Raw genomic sequence first — 19,875 nt, forward strand, 5'->3', positions numbered from 1 at the left:
GGGTTCAGTACTTGCAGCAGAAATCTTGTGACCTAAAAGCCTAAAATACTATCCTGCTAAGGTTTCTAGCACTAGCCAGTTTTTGTGATTGAGTGGTGTGTGTGTATGTGTGTGTGTGAGAGAGAAACCAGTGTTTTATTTATTTATTTATCTATTTTTATTATTATTATTTTTTGTGACGGAGTCTCGCTCTGTCGCCCATGCTGGAGTGCAGTGGCGCGATCTTGGCTCACTGCAACCTTTGCCTCCCGGGTTCACGCCATTCTCCTACCTCAGCCTCCCAAGTAGCTGGGACTACAGGCTCCCGCCACCACGCCCAGCTAATTTTTTTTGCATTTTCAGTAGAGACAGGGTTTCGTCATGTTGGCCAGGATGGTCTCGATCTCTTGACCTCGTGATCTGCCCGCCTCGGCCTCCCAAAGTGCTGGGATTACAAGCCTGAGCCACCATTCCCGTCCCCAAGTATCTGGAATCTTATTATGACAACGTGTTTGTGTTTGGAACATGAGGGAAAGGAGGAGAGCAGGGGAAGGGAGGGTTTCTGAGCTGATCTTGGGAACTGCAGGACAGACTTGGCATCTTACAACTCCTTTCTTTCTCCCTAACTTTGCCTTCCCAGGACAATTGCTCTTCAAAAAGAGGGATCAGGAGGAAAAAATGAGCAATCAGCTCACTGCAGCACTACTCCTGCCTCAGCCTCCCAATTAGCATGGGACTACACGTGGCTAATTTTTTGTAAAGACAAGTTCTCACTGTGTGGCCCAGGCTGATCTCAAACTCCTAGGCTCAAGCAATCCTCTCACCTTGATCTTCCAAAGTGTTGGGAGTACAGGCATGAGACATGGCACCTTGACCAAAATCACTTTTAAATTTTAAAGTCATGTCCCAAGTAAGTTGGCATTTCCTTCTCCTGTGATTTTCAGTCTTTTCCTTCAGCACCTTGCTGTCTCATAAAGACCTTGTTAGGGTCTTAGTCCTTATTTCTCCCTTTCTGGCAAATGAAAGACCAAAAGGGATGGCTAAAGTAGCCCAGTGCCCTCTGTCGACGTTCTTCTCCGCTTAACCATCATGTATGTATTCACTATAAGCATTGTGCCTACGATTCTGTGAATAACTGGTGGCTGAGAAATGTGCCGTCTGTAGAGAAAAAGGGAGCTATCCTTGAGAAGCACGTAAGATGATGAGGGATTGATGCCTTGTTATGAGGTACCATGCCCCAGATAGCTCTAGCCTACTCTGAATATCTGTGAGCTCTGGCTTGCAGTATATTCTAGAAGATGATTTTGTTCTTAAAGGATGAGGTCTGGTCAATGGGGACAGGAAATTTGCTATGAGGAATTAAGATTCCATGGAGTAATGAGGTCCTATTTCAAGATGATATTGTGGCCACATCTGTGGAATGCTGGGGTCTTTTCCTATATACAGAGAACAAAAAAAGGCATATTGTTAGGCAGGATAGAATCAATTTGAGAAAAAAATAACCAGGAAAGTTTTAGGAAAAAAGTGGTATTTAGGAGGGTTGAAGCCATTAGATGAAGAAAATATGCTCTTTTAAATAGAATATATCTACACTGTGGATAAAAAAAAAAAAAACTTTCAGAAGAGTAAATGGTAAGAAGTACTGCCACCTTGACCCAATTCCCTCCCTAAGGCTAATTAACTTTTCATTGCGAGATCATTGTAAACTCACAGGAAGTTGCAAAAATAGTACCTTTCACCCAGCTTTCCCCAGTGGTAACATTCTACATGACAGTAATATAATATCAAACCAAGAGATTGATATTGGTACAGTACACAGACCTTATTCAGATTTTACCACTTTGAATATGTACTTGTTCATTTTATTAGGGTTTTGCCATTATTATACTCATGATATTGAATCCCTTATCTAAGAATACGATGTGTGTTTCCATTCATTCAGGTCTTTTAACTCCATTGGTAGAGTTTTCAAAGTTTTCATAAAGGTCCTGTTGAGTATATTACCAGATATTTTCATCTCTATTATTGTAAATGGTGTCATTTTACTCTGCTTGTTTTCTATGTATTTTGTATGGTGTATTAGTCTGTTCTTACGTTGCTACAAAGAAATACCTGAGACTGGGGAATTTATAAAGAAAAGAAGTTTAATTGGCTCATAGTTTTACAGGCTGTATAGGAAGCATAGTGGCTTCTGCTTTTGGGGAGACCTCAGGAAATTTCCGATGGGGGGGAGGCAGAGGGGGAGCAAGGAGTCTCACATGGCAGGAGCAGGAGCAAGAGAAAGGTGGGGGTAGGGGAGGTGCCACATGCTTTTAAACGACTAGATCCCACAAAAACAAACTCACTATCCTAAAGACAGTACCAAGGGGATGGCGCTAAACCATTCGTGAGAAACCACCGCCATGATCCTGTCACCTTCCTCCAGGTCCCACCTCCAACATTGGCAACTACCATTCCACATGAGATTTGGTGAGGACACAGATAAACCATATCAGTGTATTATTTATTTTTTGGATCATATATCTTATTGTAAACATAACACAACTTATTTAACTCTTACTATCACGTAGGTTTTTTTTGCCTTAATTCTGGCTATCATAACCAATGCTATCCCGATCCATTTTTCAGCTGATTTTGACCCTCATCTGTAATTATTTCCTTAGGATCCATTTCTATATATTTTTCTTTCCAATTACATTGGAGCATTTTAAACTTAGTTGATCTCCCACTATTTAAAAACTTAATACTATTTGGATGGAACACCAGCAGGGATTTATATATTGTAATTTGAGTTTAGGTCTAAGTAGCCTGTAACACTTGCCTACTGTACAATCTAAGTACTGTAGGAAATAATCACTTCAAATTCATATGCTTCAGTTCATGTCTTTTGCAGGGACATGGATGAAGCTGGAAACCATCATTGTCAGCAAACTGTCACAAGATCAGAAAACCAAACACCACATGTTCTCACTTATAAGTGGGAGTTGAACAGTGAGAACACGTAGACACAAGGAGGGGAACATCACACACCGGGGCTTGTGGGGATGGGGGGCTAGGGGAGGGATAACATTAGGGGAAATACCTAATGTAGGTGGCGGGTTGATGGGTGCGGCAAACCACCATGGCACATGTGTACTTGTGTAACAAAACCACATTCTGCACATGTAACCCAGAACTTAAAGTATAATAAAATAAATTCATATGCTTTTAAAAACACACCTAACAAAAAATGATACACTTGAAAATGAACTTTTTTAGTTGTAATTGTACATTCTAACAAGATAAAGTTAGTTATATAAAGCTTTTTCCTTTTTTTGGCTGTAAAATATGACTCAAACTTGGTAACTTTTTTGCCCTATGATGTATAGGTTTGCTACAGCTGCTATAATAAAGTACCACAGACTGGTGGCTTAAATAGCAGAAATTTGTGGTCTCTTCATGTCATTTTCCCCCATGCATGCGTCTGTGTGCAAATTTCACCTTTAAAATTTTTCCTTTTAATTTTTACAATTTTCTTATTTTTAATTTTTGTGGATACATAGTAGGTATATATATTTAGGGGGTACATGAAATATTTTGAGAAGTTTCCCCTTTTTATAAGGATACCAGTTAGATTAGATTAGAGTCTACCCTAATGACCTCATTTTGATATAACTAATTATATCTGAAACAACCAAATAAGGTCACATTCTGAGGTGCAGTGTGTTAGGCTTTCAGCATAAGAATTTGTGGGGACACAGTTTATAACACATGAGAAAAGCTTTTCTAAATGTCTCCATTTTACATCTTAATATAGTGTTGCTAAAGCATAATCCTATTTTATGTAGCATCAAATGTTAAGCTTAGGTTTTTTGGTTTATTTTTGGCTAAGGCAGGTTCCATGTGAGGAGAGGCATTTTAAAACGTACCCTGGGCCGGGCGCGGTGGCTCAAGCCTGTAATCCCAGCACTTTGGGAGGCCGAGGCGGGTGGATCACGAGGTCAGGAGATCGAGACCATCCTGGCTAACATGGTGAAACCCCGTCTCTACTAAAAATACAAAAAACTAGCCGGGCGAGGTGGCGGGCGCCTGTAGTCCCAGCTACTCGGAGGCTGAGGCGGGAGAATGGCGTGAACCCAGGAGGCGGAGCTTGCAGTGAGCCGAGATCGCGCCACTGCACTCCAGCCTGGGCGACACAGCGAGACTCCGTCTCAAAAAAAAATAAATAAATAAAACGTACCCTGGATTTTTAAAAATCAGGTATGGTAAGGTGACAGACATGGAGACAACTGCCTTTGCATGAAGAGTTTATTACTCCCATTTCCCAGCAGAAGGGAGCATGCCACACCGTACGGACCCACATGGGGATGTCTCAAGATTTGGTCAGGAGGCAGAATGAGTGCCTAGGCAGAAGGGAAAAAGCCTAGACCCAGAGCCTTTATCATGTTTTCTTTAGAAAAGGCAGAACCAGGCAGGGGCAACAATTTAGGATTGTCTAGTTTGAGTAATGTCGCCAGGCTCTGGGCTATGGGGGTAGTCTCTAGTTGTCTGGTCCTCAGGTTGGTTTAGGGCAGGGGAAATAATGGTTGGTGTATGAGAGTTAGATGAAGATGGTAATTGGGGTTATGGGCTTTGGGTTGGTTGGTTGCATATAAAGGGTATGTTTATGGGCAAGTAGTTTACTGCCTTTAAGAATTAGCTAGCTGTAGGAGGGGCTCTCCCCAGCCAACTACAGCTAGCTCCCCTACCCTAATACGTTGGAGCATAAGAAAATATAGAAAATAAAAACATATTTCTAGAATAAGCAGGCCCATAAATACAGAAAGTAGATTACTATCCTCTTTGTGTTGGAGGAATGGGAGGTGAGGAAGGGGATAGCTAAAGGTTATGGGGTTTCTTCTTGATGTGATAAAAATGTCTAAAATTGACCATGGCAGTGGTTATATGTCTATGAATATACTAAAAGTTACTGATTTTTACATTTTATGTAGGTGAATTATATAGCTTATGACTATATTTCAATAGAACTCTCATTTTTTTAAAGATACAGTGGTGGGGTCAGAAGTCAAATTGAAGTAGATGACATTCTTCCTCCCTATTCAGGAATCAGTTGAATGATGAAGATCCTTAGTCTGATCTACTCCAAGAGAGATTTCAGCTGGGTCCCATCTGTTGCCATTTGGAATATTAAATAGTTTGCCAAGGATAGAAACTAAGTCTGTGCAAGAACGTATAGAGAGTCAGAATGGTCACGCTTCTATACCTCCTCCTCCCCACCCACTTCTTCCCCAAGTCATTCTTCGATTCCAAGGGCAAGGTGAGCTACCTGTGGAATGTAAGTATGGCCTATTTTTTTGTCTGTCCTGAATGCCAGCACTTTAGGAGCAGTGAAAAGTAGATTCAGTAACATGAGAATATTAGAAAACCTGGTTGTAGGCTACAGTGTCATATACTAGATAATCTCCTTGGTGTTACCCTAGAGAATACTCAGTCTTCATTAGTTAAATACATCTCTGCTGCACCCACTGTGAAATACTGGACGTTGAGTTGCCCATGTGGGAAGCAGCTGAATTATAATCACTTACAATTCAGAGGGAATATGGATTTGATGCTTACTTTTTTTTTCCATTTTTTTTTTGTGAAATTTTGGTCATGATGGCCCATGAACAAAAATGTGGTATACATAAGGTAAAAATTAGATAAAGAAAACATTATATATGTAATGTAATGATAATTTAATACATAGTATGATAATGGAAATATCCCTTACTTCCTTGGTGGGATGAATGAGGACAGAAGAATCAAAATAACCTCTTGTTACTGGTTGAATTTTGGCTGCCCCAAATTTTGCATGTTGAAGTCCTAACTCCCAGTATCTCAGAATGTGACTGTATTTGGAGATAGGATTTTTACAGAGTTAATTAAGTTAAAATGAGTTCGTTAGGGTGGGTCCTAATGCACTCTGACTAGTCTCCCCATGTCTCCATGGGTTTTCTCTGGGTACTCCAGATTCCTCCCACATCCCACAGATGTGCACAAGAAGTTAACTGGTAGGTCTAAGTTGTCCCAGTCTGAGTGAGTGTGGGTGTGTAGTAGGCTACACCATCTAGGTTTGTGTAAGTACACTCTATGATGTTTGCACAACAAGCTTCTTAGGAAATTGCCTAAGAACCCATTTCTCAGAATGGATCTCCATCCTTTAATGATGTAGACTGTATTTTCATACTGTAAATAGTCCCCTTGTGGTAGATTTCAATCTACGAGTATGACATCACTGAATGTGGAGTTAGAAAGAAAGGTACAGTTCATGGCTCACAGTTCTTACAGCCCTTTTAATCTCCTAAATGACTACAGCAATAAAGTATCTTTTGTTAAAATATCTGGCCTTTTGTTCTTGGTTCCTGAAAAAGCTCCAGAACAGCTCCAGAGCCATAAACGTGAAAGACAGTATTTCAACCACACATGAGTTTATGTTAATGAGGTGATTTTTGGAAACTCACAAGATAATCCCAATATTTGGGGGCAGTGGTGGCTAGTTGCCAGAGGAACCAGCCATGTACTCAGAGGATTGGAACTCACAGCTCCACCCTCTACTTCCGGGAAAAGAGAGGCTGAAAATTGAGTTGATCGCCAGTGGCCAGTGATTTAATCAATCACATCTACATAATGAAACCTCCATAAAAACCAAAAAGACCTGAGTTCAAGCGGCTTCCAAGAAGGTAGACAAAAACACATCCTCATGCTGGGAGGGTGGTGCACCCCAACTCCACGGGCACAGAAGCTCCTGCACTAAGGATTCTTTTGGACCTTGCCCTACATGTCTCTTCATCTGGCTATTTATTTGTATCCTTTAAAATATCTTTTATAATAAACCAGTAAACATAAATGTTTCCCTGAGTTCTGTGAGCCGCTCTACCAAATTAATGGAACCCAAGGAGCCGGTTGTGGGAGCCCCAAGTTATAGCACATCTCTCTGAAACACAGGTACAACAATCTGGAGTTTGGAATTGGCATGGGAAGTGGGGGACAGTCTTGTGGGGCTGAGCTGTCTAACCTGTAGGATCTGATGCTCTCCAGGTAGCGTCAGAATTGAATTGGAGTGGAGGTCACCTGGCTGGTGTCTGCTGCAGAAAGGTTGTTTTGAGATATTAAGATATTATAAGAGACAATAGAAAAAATGTATACGATACAACTTTCTCTGTGTTATATTTCTCCATAGCCCTTTTTACTATTCATCAGACTATTTATCTAACTCATGAATTTGTGGCTTGTCTCTCTCCACCTCAAAGTAAATTATATAATAAGAGGGCAGGGATTTTTTTTTTCTCTGCTGTATCCCCCTGAATTGCTTTACCTTATTTGTCTCACCTTCCCATACTAATTCTACAGTTTTCCTAGTAAGGGCTAGTCCCCTAAAACAGGGACCATTTCCATTCTGTTAAGGGGCGGAACGCGGTTCAATCCTAGTGGACTGGTTCCAAAAACTTCCTGTTATTCACTGCCTCTGAGCAGTGATATTCCCATTTTGCAGCTGAGAGAGGTATTAATTTGCTAGAGTCACAACACGGTAGGGGTTCCGAGTCGCTGTTCTTATTCCAAAATAAGCTTAGCACAGAAAGATAATCACATTCCCACGGACAGGCACAGAAGGCCGCGCTCCGAATGACATCGCGATCATAGAGGCACAGACAGCGTCACAAAGCCGCACACATGCTCACACCGAAGGCTCAGCCATCTCGCGCTTCACTCCCAGTCCCCAGAAACCGGTAACTAGGGACTCTTCTGGTCTCTAGGCGAAGGGGGGGGGGTGGGGAGAGCGCAATCTTTGCGCCTGCGCACACTCCCGCTCTTACCCGCCGGAAACCCTGGGCCACGCCCACCTGGCATAATCACGTACTGCGCAGGCACCGCCCGCTCTGTCTCTAAGTTCCCTCCCACTCCCACAGCAGCCCGAGGACAAGCCCCTCAACGCTAGGCCACGCCTCGTCTCCGCCCGTCGCGTCCGACCCCTGAAGAGAGGCTGGCGCCTGCGCGATGGAGGTTCCGGCGTCGACTCAAGAAGTCCTTCGGATGAGAGCTTCTGGGTGCCGGACGAGGCCGGGGGTTTGTTTTGCGTGGTCTGGGAGTCCGAGCCCGAGGGCTGGGCCAGGAAGGGCAGGCGAGGCGGGCGGCTCAGACCCGGGTCGCGAAGGCCCAGCCGCGTCTTCTGTCCCCAAGACGACTACATTTCCCAGAGGCCAGCGCGGCGCGCGTACTCGAGCCTGCGGGGCGGAGGCCGCGGCTCGGGGCTGCTGGGCGTTCGGGGCGGCTTGGGGCGGCGGGACCACGGGAGTGAGCTGTGGGAGAGATGGGGGTGTGCCTGTGTGTAAAAGATCGGTCAGCGTGTGAGGCTTCGTGAGAGGGTGCGGTTTCTGTGTGTGTGTGTGTGTGTGAAGACCGAGAGTCCAGAGTGTGAGACCAGGGTGTGTTCGTGTGTGACAGAGCGAGACGGGTCAGTGCGAGAGACCAGTGAGTGTGAGAGAGATGGGGGTGTGCCTGCATTTGAAAGCGTGTGAAGCTCTGTGAGAAGATGCGGGATGTGTGGGTGTGTAAGTGTGTAACAGACCGGGTGTCCAGAGCGTGAGACCAGGATGTATTCGTGTGAGAGAGGGAGACGGGCTGGCGTGTGAGAGACCAGTGTGAGAGAGATGGGCGTGGGCCTGTGTGTGAAAGGCCACTCGGTCGGTGTGTGTGTCAGAGAGAATCACCACGTATGCGAGACTAGATGGTGCGAGGCCAGAGTGTGAGACTGTGGTGTGTTAATGTGTGAAAGGGAGACCAGTGAGTGTGAGAGAGATGGGCGTGGGCCTGTGTGTGAAAGGCCGGTTGGTCGGTGTGTGAGGCTCAATGACAGGCCGGTGTGTGTGTGTGTGTGTGTGTGTGTTTGAGAGAGAAGAATCACCATGTATGCGAGACTAGACCGTGTGAGGCCAGAGTGTGAGACTGGTGTGTTAATGTGTGAAAGGGAGACCAGTGAGTGTGAGAAATGCGTGTTTTGGGTGAAAGACCTGTCAGTGTGTGAGGCTGTGGTTTATATGTGTCTGACAGACTGAGACCAGAGTGTGAGACCAGGGTGTGTTCGTGTGTGTGAGTCTCTTTCTCACAACCTGAGTGTTCTCTACACAGCATGACACCAGTGAGTGTGAGAGAGATGAACATGTGGCTGTGTGTGAAAGACCAGTCATGTGAGGCTCCTTGAGAGGCTGGCATGTGTGAGAGAGAGAAAGACTAAACTGTGAGAGTCTGAAGAGTGAGATTACGGTATGTTGGTATTAGTTTGTGAGAGAGAGGGAGGCGATCAAAGTAGAGTGAGACTATGGTATGTTGGTATTAGTTTGTGAGAGAGAGGGAGGTGATCAAAGTATGGGACAAAGTTATGTTTCCTGGCATACAACTTCCAAGATCCTTGCAATCTCCAAAGTATTAAGTGTCTTTTTGCATGCTAATGATTGGTGGGCCGGCAGCCTGTAGGTAGATCATGGTAAGGGCTGGTCATCAGAACAACCTAGGCAGGATTAGAGGGTTGGGATTATCAGTCCCATCCTCAATCTCCAGGGAGAGGAAAGGAAGCCACAGGTTAAATGGATCATCAGTGGTCAGTGATTTAACCAGCCATGCCTAAGTAATGAAGCTTTCGTAAAAACCCAGAGGGACTGAGTTCATCAAACTTCCAGATAACTGAACACTGGAGTCTCCTGTAGGATGAGCGCCTTCCTACATAACCTTTTCCTATGCATTTCTTCACCTGTATCTTTTGTAATAATTCTTTATGATTATAAACGTGTTTCCCTAGGTTCTGTGAGCTGCCCTAGCAAATTAATTGAATGCAAGGAGGGGGTCATAGGAACCCCGATTTTATAGCCAATGAGAAGCACACATAAAACAACCTGGGGCTTGCAATTGGCATTGGAAGTAGGGAGCAATTTTGTAGGACTGAGCCCTCAATGTATGGGATCTTACGCTATCTCCAGGTAAATAGTGTCAGAATTGGGTTGCCCTAGAGGTCACCCACCTGGTATTCATTGAAGAATTTATTGCTTGCCTGGTGTGTGTGTGTGTGTGTGTGTGTGTGTGTGTGTGTGAAGACCCCACACATCTGGTCTTAGAACTGTTTTGTGTTGTGAGAGTAGAGTAAGAGAAACAGTTTGTTTCTCCTCTTTGTCAGCTGAGTGTGTTATCAGGGACTGGACTGTGAGAATCCAGAGTGCGAGCCAGGGTATATCAATGTGTGAGAGAAATAGATGTGCCTGTGTGAAAGATTAACAAGTATGAGGCTCCCTGGAGTCTGAGAAAGATCATGTGTGTGTCTGAGTAAAAGCAAGAGACTAGACTGAGAGTTCAGTGATTGGGAGAGAATAGGGTATGTTGGTGTGAGTGTGTGAGAGACCAATGGGTATGTGAGAGACTAGAGTATGTCTCTGTCTGGCCTGGTAGGTAGTGAGATGGTGTATCACAGTATGAAAAAGATTGGAGTGAGAGCGACCAGTATGTATTTTGTGTGCATGAGATAAAGCAGTTGGAATGTGAGAGATCAGAGTGTGTTTGTGTATCTGTGTGAGATACTGGTGTATTTGAGTAATTGAGGCCTCTTTGAAAGATACCATTGAATGTGTATGTATAAGAGAACATCATGTTTGTATGTGTGAAAGAGGGAGAGAAAGACTAGTGATGTGATTGGGTAAGAAAGAAACTATGTGAACCATGGTGTGTTATCCAAAAGGCTTTACAAATATAACCTCTCTGAGGTTGTGAAGCATGAATGTGTGAGACAGAGATAGGGGACAGTGAGCTGTGTGTGTGAGAGAAGTAAGATTAGGGGTATGTGTGAAGGTGTTGGTGAGTCACTGTGTGTGCTTATATTCATGTCCTTAGACAATGGAAATGTGACTGTATATGTGCTTGTTTTGGGGTGCTTGTGATTGTGTCCTCTGTGTGACCAGGAAACTTGTTAGTGTTTGTATGTCACCCTGTATACCTGTAATTGTGGCCCTGTATGACTGCTGAGTGTGGGGAGACTACTTGGAAGATGGATAGGATTGGATTGTTTATGAGTGTGGCTGTTTGGAATTGTGTGTTGCCGGGATCGGAAACATGGAATAGAATTCCTGTCCACAGTCCAGGAGTTTCAGTAAGAAGCAAAAGCTGGGGTGACTGAAACTCCTAACTGAAGCAGGAGACACCCTCAGTTCTGTGTGACAGGAGGGTAATCAAGGGGCTGGGACAGAGGTGAGAGTGAAAGTGGCAGAATTGAATGCTAAAGGTTCCATCGTTTCAGGGTGAGGAAAGTGAAACATTGCCAGGGAGCAGGGCAGGGATGCAGTGGTGGGGGTTGAGTGAAGGAGGAGGATAACCCTGGCCTCTAGTGGCATTTGGGAGTCAGATTTTCCTTTTTCTTTTGTTTTTTCCCAAAAACCCCATCCATCTGGCCCAAAAAGGAGCCAGATTTTCAAAGAGTAGACTTTCAAAGCATGAAGCAGAGACCCAAGAAGAGAATGACTCCACCTTTACCTGTAAAAATAGAGGAAATGACTATTTTGTAGGATTATTTCAAAAATAAAGCGAGATAATCTAATCTATGCAGAGTACCTCATACATCTGAATGGGAAGGTAAGTCTTTGAAAAAGATTAAATTTAGGACCTCAAGCATGAAAAAAAAAAAAAAAAAAAAAAAAAACCAGTTACGAGTTACAGCCCTTCAGTGGCCATAGGTTGCTCATACCCAGTTATGGGATCAACCAAAGCTGGGAAGAAGAAGACAGTTTTAGGCTAGTGATTCTGGGAGCGCAGCAAAGGCCTCATCTCTCACTAACCTTTCCCTTCCTTCAGCCTTGCCTTCCCAAGACACTGCTCTTCAAGAGAAAGACCAGAAGAGAAGGCAAAAATGAATGTTGAAGTAGTAAAAGTCATGCCCCGGGTTAGTTGATATTTTCTTTCTCTTCATGAAAGGCAGTCTTGCTGTTTAGTACTTTGCAATGCTTCTTTTCTTTTGAAAATTCCCTGATTAACAGTCCAAGAGCCTAGTTCCCACTTCTCTCCGAGGCCACTGTCTTTAACTCTAATTACCTAATGAGTGAGTAATAGCTTAGTATAAAAAGTCATGGAGGCCTCTGTGAGATTCCTCTTCCCACCTTGTGTACATTTTAAATTAAGTGCTGACTCTTGTGAAAAGACTTGATTTATATTGTATGGAATATATCTGTGGATATCTTATTACTAGTGAGTCGGGTTCCAGGTTAAATGCGCATCCAGTGCCTCTCCTGTATAGAGAATGCATCTACCTGAATTTTTGTCCAAATCTCTGAGTATGTCCTTAAGATAAATTCCTTAAAAGATTTTCTTTACATTTTAAGTATGAATTACCAGCCTCATTTGTTCACCTGAAAAAATCTTATTCTACTTAATTTTTGCAAATTTTATAAATTTAAATAGGTGAGATGTTCACATGGTACAAAATTTAAAAACAAATTTCACCATTACCTCCCAGTTCTTTTAAGAAGTTATTCTCAGCTTGTATCTCATTCACAGCTATGTTATGCCTTTGTGTGTATACATAAATACTTTCTTCCCTTCAAAGTTAATGGTGTTTTGTGTCCTGTTGATGAAATTTTTGTCTACCTTTAGGTCCTATTTTTCTTCTAAGATTTGTTTTATCCTTCACAGTTAAGTTTCTGGTAAGCTTACACTTGATTTTTGTGGTTTTCTATCATGGTAGAGCTGAAATTACATTCACTTTTTATGTTAAATTTAATTTACATTAAATTTTTATATTAAATGTATAATTTATAATAAGTGAGGCAGAGATTTATTTTTTCAAGTTGGCGCAATGGCATTAATTGAATTATTCATCTCATTCTCACTAATTTGAAATGCCACCAATACCATGCACTAAACTCCTGTGTATATTTGGTTCTGTTGCTGTACTACACTCAGTTTTACTTGAATTTCTGCTTTTAATTTTTTAATTTTTAAATATTATATTGCACATGTATAAAGAACCATGTATACAAAAGGAACCCTTAATTCTCCCACTGTGAAATTCCCCTTCACATTTTTTCTAAGTGGAAAATGTGTTTTCATGACATACATGAGTGTCAGATGTCCATAATTAGTGCTTAATTAAATTATATGCTTCATATCAAAAGTTATGTTAAATTAATTTTGAAACACTGCTTTTTTTTCTTGCACTGTCAGAGTTCATGAGATACTAAAAAATATTTACATGGATTCTGGGCATCGGTGTCTTCCTCAGCATTAAACCATTTTGTGAATTATCTAACATAATTTTCCAAAGATACAGACCTTTTATGGTTTGTGTGCCTGATGTTGTCATTAAAATTCTACCTGAAGTCACAGGCACCATTTAATACAACAGAATTATTCCCCTGCCATTTGCCCTCTAGAAGTAAGTTGTTATCTCCACAATACTACTTACTGTCTTTAGTTTTGATATTTAACCTCATACTCCTGAATAATGTTCCATACACTGTTCCATACACTATTTCTTGATTATTTTAGTTTTAGAAATTGTCTAGTAACCTACTACTATAGATGATAAAGATGCAGTCCATTAACCCCATCACCTGAAATGCACACACACATGCTTATTTGATAGACGGTGAACATGATTCACTATTTTTGTTTTAAGTCAGTATTCAGGGTAGCTTGGTGTCTTTCATCAATTTGGAAATTTTTCAACCACTGTCTTTTTAAATATTCTGAAACTTTCCTGTTTCTAAGATTACAATTATATACATGTTAATTATTTTTCACACTGTTTTACATGTCACTTATGCTTTAATTCTCTCTTTAACTCTGTAATCTCCTGTTAAGCCCATAATGGAATTCTTAACTTCTGTTATAGAATACTTAGTTCTAGAATTTCTATTTAATTGTTTAATGTAATTTTCTATTTTCTTCCTGAATTCACTACCTTTCCTTTTAACTCCTTAAAAATATTATCATAATATTTTGATAGCCTTGTTGGATAATTCCATTATCTGAATCTCTTATGTGTTTCTATTTTCTGATTCTTTGAAAATTATCTTGATTTTTGTCTTAAATGCCTCATTTTGGGTTTAGTGCTAGACTTTATATATTTTTAAAAGATAATTTGAAGTTTTGATGTCCTCCGCTTGAGAAGGTTTACTTAAAATATAAATTTTATTTTTTAGAATAGTTTTATATTTGTAGAAAAATTGTGGAGATAGTATAGAGAAATCTTATACCACACCAATCTTCCCCTATTAACGTTTTACAGTAGTGTGGTACTGTTGTTAAAATTAATGAACCAATATTGATATGTTATTAGTAACTAAAGTGGTTAGTTTAGATTTTCTTTCATTGTTTCAACTTTTTAATTTTTTTTTTTTTTTTTTTTTTTTTGAGACACAGTTTTACTCTGTTACCCAGGCTGGAGTGCAGTGGCAGGATCATAGCTCACTATAACCTACCTCTCCAGTTCAAGCAATTCTCATGCCTCAGCCACTTGAGTAGCTGGGATTATAGGCATGCAGCACTGTGCACAGCCAATTTTTGTATTTTTGGTAGGGGTGGGGTTTTGCCATATTGTCCTTGCCATGCTATGTAGGCTGGTCTTGAGCTCTTCGCCTCAACTGATCCACCAGCCTTGGCCTCCCAAAGTGCTGGGACCATAAGTGTGAGCCACTGCACCTGGCCAGGTTTTATCTAATGTCTTTTTTCTGTTCCAGGATACTATCTAGGAAATTATATTACATTTAGTAGCCATATTTCCTAAGACTCCTCTTAGCTGTGATAGTTTTTCATACTTTGCTTATTGATGACCTTGTCAACTTTGAGGAATACTCGATTATTTTGTAGAATGTCTCAAATATGATGTTTTTTCATGATTAGAATAGGATACTGTGTTTTGGGGAGGAAGATTGCAGAAGTAAATTTCCTTTTTCATCACATCAAATCAGGGGTGCACACTGTCAACATGAGTTATTACTGTTGATGTTAATCGATGTTAATTAACTTTGAGGTAGTGTTTGTCAGATTTCTCTATAATAAGGTGACTCTTTTTTCCCTCACTTTTCCATACTGTACTGTTTGTAAGGAAGTCACTATGCACAATCTACACTCCAAGAGTGGGAAATTATGTTCAACCTCCTTAAGGGCAAACATAAATCATTTGAAAATCTTCTGAATGAGATGTTTGCCTATTTTTCTCATTTATTTTATTTAGTCTTAATTAATTTAGTCACTTATTCAGTCTTAATCCTCCTGGAAATTTCATAAAGTATCTGATACCTTGCAATAAATGGTTTTTTCCTTAAAAAGAAAAAAAGAATTACAAGCTCTTCAGATGCTATCCATTGGGATTTACCTCATTGGTTATAGCATTATCAGTTAAAAACATCACTACATATACATGTGTATATATATATATATATAAAGTTATTTCATTGATATTGGTAAAATTCTGGTAGTATATATACCAGATTATTAACCATAAGTACCAGGATCAAAAGCAATCAGTTTTTTTTTTCCTGTGGGAACAGCCAAAGCTACTCTGTCCTTAATAGTCACCAAAATTATCCTAAATATTGGAAAGAATGTGAGCACCTTTTGCTTGCATTGAGGAATTCATCTCATTTTATAAGAATATGTGAAATGGTGGTTCTTAGTTCTCAACTTACTAGAAGGTGAAAACTAGAATTCAGGAAAAACTGAGAGTTCACAGAGAAACAAACAATTTTGTAATTCTTTTATATGAAAAATATATTAAACATTTTTCTAAAGGTATGTATATCTTCTGAAGTCCCCTACATTGAATATCTGCTTAAAATTTGCTTTTAAACACTAATCTTTAGAACAAAGACATGATACAGAGATTACTGTTTAAAGCAAATTAAAATGTTGTGCTCCTAACCTTGTCTTTATTTAGTTATATTTTTGATAACTTTGCAAATCAGGCACTAAGATTAAGAAGATATTCATTTTCAATGGAAATAAATCTGAAGGTGAAAAATGCCCACAATAACTTTTAAAATTTCTTACAACCTGCTGGTGATTATAACTGGTCATTAATTTTTCTCTAAGAACATGTAAAAGTTATAACTTCAATTTCATTTTGTTCTGCAACTGTGGGTTCTACCAACCATTGGTGGAAAACACAGTATTCACTGATGCAGACATAAGAAAATTGCATTCTTAAACATGTTTTTATTATTTAAGAAAAAAAAAATCAGCCACATTAGTTCAATGCCTTTCTCCTATCCCTGCCAATAAAACTTGGATCCCATGGAGAATCATTTAAAAAATATCAATTTAGATACTCCTTTTATGCTTTTGAAGATTCAACACAGGTATGTGTTCTTCCTTGAAGCCCTCTTCACTGCCTTGTAGTTATGCACGTACATTTCCCTATGTTCGGAATTGGTTGGCACCATTGTACCCAATGCAGTTAAACACTTCCATAAGTACTATTTTGACTTGGATCTTCATATTTATGTTTTTTCTCTTCTATGAGTTACTTCTCACATAAAGTAGAGACATCTTGGATCAACTCAGAGTTATCTTTGGACATGAGTATTGGTCGGTTAAGAATATATTTATCACTTCAGGACTTAGTGACATTCAAGGATGTGGCAATAGATTTTTCCCAGGAAGAATGGCAATGGATGAACCCTGCTCAGAAGCATTTATACAGGAGTATGATGTTGGAGAACTATCAGAGCCTGGTATCACTTGGTGAGGATCTTTTCCCTCCTGCATAATCAACCTTTAAGGACCTTTTATGTTTTTATATATTATGAAATTTGTTTTTGTTATATGTAGGTCAGAATGGAATCTGGGAATGGAATCTGAGAAACAGAGGATATTGAGGGACTGAAGAAAACTTGAGATTTAGAGTTAGTGAATTTGGTGAATATCAGATATTCCATGCGTATACCCTTAAGGCAATTGGGAACACAGGACACAATGTGAATCTCACCAGTCTCCTGGGTTTCCTTGTTCTCTCTCTCCTACAGAATTATTATCACCACTAGACAACAACAAGGTTCACAAAGAATATATAGCTAGATTACTATAAATTCAGAATATCACTTTTAAAATCTGTATCTTTATATTAACTTGTGATAAGTAACAAACTGAAGACACAAACTGAAAATGGCTTCAGATCGCTTACAGTTAGGGAAATTCATATGGCCTTTTCTTCTAAGCACTGGGGCCACCTCATTGGCTAAATTAGCTTTCTGTTCTCTAGAAGCCCTTTTGATTATGCTTGTGGTTCATTGAGCTTCTTGAAACTAAATTTATATCTTAAACCAAATTTGGGAAATTTTTAGCCATTATTTCTTCAAATCTTTTTTTCTGTTCTTTTATGTTTTGGGACTTCAGTTGCACCTATGTTAGATTGTTTGATATTGTGCCCTAGGTAACTAAGGATTGTTTCACTTTTAAAAATCTTTGTTCTCTGTTTTAATTTCTCTCTCTCTCTCTCTCTCTTTTTTTTTTTTTTTTTAAAGACAGTCTTGCTCTGTTGCCCAGGCTGGAGTGCAGTGGCGCAATCTTGGCCCACCACCTCCCAGGTTCAAGCAATTCTCCTGCCTTAGCCTCCCAGGTAGCTGGGATTACAGGCACCCACCACCACACCCAGCTCATTTTTTTTTTTCTTTTATTTTTTTGAGACAGAGTCTCACTCTGTCGCCCAGGCTGGAGTGCAGTGGCTCCATCTCAGCTCACTGCAACCTCTGCCTGCCGGGTTCACACCATTCTTCTGCCTCAGCCTCCCGAGTAGCTGGGACTACAGGTGGCTGCCACCATGCCCGGCTAATTGTTTTGTATTTTTTTAGTAGAGATGGGGTTTCACTGTGTTAACCAGGATGGTCTTGATCTCCTGACCTCGTGATCCACCCGCCTCAGCCTTCCAAAGTGCTGGGATTGTAAGTGTGAGCCACTGTGCCTGGCCTAATTTTTTTATTTTTAACAGAGACAGGGTTTCACCATGTTGCCCAGGTTGGTCTCGAACTCCTGACCTCAGGTGATCTGCCCACCTCTGCCTCCCAAAGTGCTGGGATTACAGGCATGAGCCACTGTGCCCAGCTCAGACTGGATAATTTCTGTTGATTCATAGTCAAATTCCCTGACTCTATCCTTACCCTCAGTGTTTGGTTAGGTGCATCTAGTGAATTTTTAAGTTTCAGATGTTATATGTTTTAAATTATATAATATTTATTTGGTTCTTCTTATAGTTTCTTTTCTGAGATTTTCTGTGTGTGCATTCATTACAAGTATATTTGCCTTTATATTCTTAAGTATTGATATAATAATAGCTGTTTTAAGATCATATGCTATTTCTTCTTTGTTATTGCAGTATGAGCGTCTGTTGCTTGCTTTTTCTAATGGGCATGATTCACTTTTTCCTTATGTCAAGTAATTTTGAATTTTTTCATGTGTACTGTAAATAAAACATTGTAGAGCCTCTGGATTCTGTCATAGTCCCCTAAAGAGTATTTATTTTTTTCTAAAGCAGGCAATTATCTCAAAACTTCAAACTCTTTCTAGGGACCTTTTAAAATACCTCATTTACTACTGTGTGATAATATTCAGAAAATGTTGGACTAAATTTCTGCCCTCAAGCCCCTTATAAAATAGTTCTCAGAGTTAACTGTTAGCAGTCTTACTAGGCTATTCCAGAGTTTTATGTAGTCTGTCCTTCAGATGTGCTTTATCTCTTATCTAGTATTCCTACTATATCATTCCACCAGAATTAAGGAACTGGCTTATAGTTCTGAAATAACCCAAAACATGACCAATTTTCATGTCTTTTTTTTATATGTAGGTCTTTGCATTTCTAAGCCGTGTGTGATCTCCTTATTGGAGCAAGGGAGAGAGCCTTGGGAGATGACAAGTGAGATGACAAGAAGCCCCTTCTCAGGTGAGTGTGGAAGAACCAGAGAGAGGAATCTTTTTGACATCATGGCTCAGCCATTTTTAGAGGTGATACCTTCTCACTTATGCATCTCAGAAACTCTACATCAGCCTTACAGGCCTGGGGGAGAAAACGGAAACTTTATGCTTAACATGGGCACCTCAAATATCTTCTCTTCTACTTGACTGTCTTCTCTCTAAGAACTAAGATTCTCTAGAGATTAGAGAATCTTAAATCTCTTAAGATTTTTGTCTTGCAAAAATCTTTATCCAGCTCCTTACCATCCCCTTTTGCTTTGCCATACAGACTTATATAAACTTTTGTGTTTCTTAAATCTTTTCTTAACTCTTGCATTAGGTTCTGCTTACAAATTATAATGTACCCTTCTGTTCTTTCATTCCTTTCCTGTAGCAGATAGGAAAAATCTAAACCCTGTTAGCCTCTTCCTGACCAGCTCCCTCCTACTTCTATAAACTCATTCTTTATTACTTTTTAGCTTTTTCATTATACTTTAGTCCAGAGTTTGCTAAATTATGTGAGATACTGAGGGTATGTTTCAAGTGAGTTACAGGTATACCAAGCTACTGAGTCTGTCAAGAGCCTTGGAAGACTAGATGGGTCCAGAGGTAATTCCAAATCTGATCGCCTCTGAGTCACAGGCAGTATCATTCTTTTGCCTGCTCCACCTGTGTTTTACAGATGTCATATTGAATAAGTATTCATCTAGCCCATGGGTCAACTTTTCTGAACTCACCAAGCTTTTTACTGACTCAGGCATTTGCATTTCCTGTTTCCTCTACCCAGAATGTTCCTCTCTTGGGTCTGTCTACCCTGAATATCAAGTCAGAGCTAAAAAATCATCTCATCAGAGGCCTTCCCTAACCACCTTATGTAATGAACATTTCTCCATCCCAACCCATAACTGCCCAACGAGCCACTGTTTATTTTCTTCCTAATACTCAGGAAAGCCTACAGTTAAC

The 19,875-nt window shown here is 40.3% G+C and overlaps 1 protein-coding gene across 4 annotated transcripts in view; it reads left to right on the top strand.

Annotated features, from left to right (window-relative positions):
* The window catches only part of ZNF471 (zinc finger protein 471), a 30,568-nt gene that overhangs the window by 1,311 nt on the left and 9,382 nt on the right, over positions 1–19,875 (top strand). Inside the window, exons 2-5 of one of the 4 annotated variants that reach the window (XM_003916177.5) lie at positions 5,062–8,061; positions 11,824–11,911; positions 16,584–16,710; positions 18,806–18,901. In XM_003916177.5, coding sequence (XP_003916226.1) covers positions 11,879–11,911; positions 16,584–16,710; positions 18,806–18,901 — 256 coding nt within the window. In that variant the 5' untranslated portion in view covers positions 5,062–8,061; positions 11,824–11,878. Of the gene's footprint in view, positions 1–5,061; positions 11,605–11,823; positions 11,912–14,637; positions 16,711–18,805; positions 18,902–19,875 lie in introns of those variants that run through there. The other 3 variants (XM_017952713.3, XM_031659310.1, XM_017952712.3) reach the window with 3 other exon arrangements.

This window comes from Papio anubis, chromosome 20 (assembly GCF_008728515.1).
Source record: "Papio anubis isolate 15944 chromosome 20, Panubis1.0, whole genome shotgun sequence".
Classification (NCBI taxonomy): Eukaryota; Metazoa; Chordata; class Mammalia; order Primates; family Cercopithecidae; genus Papio; species Papio anubis.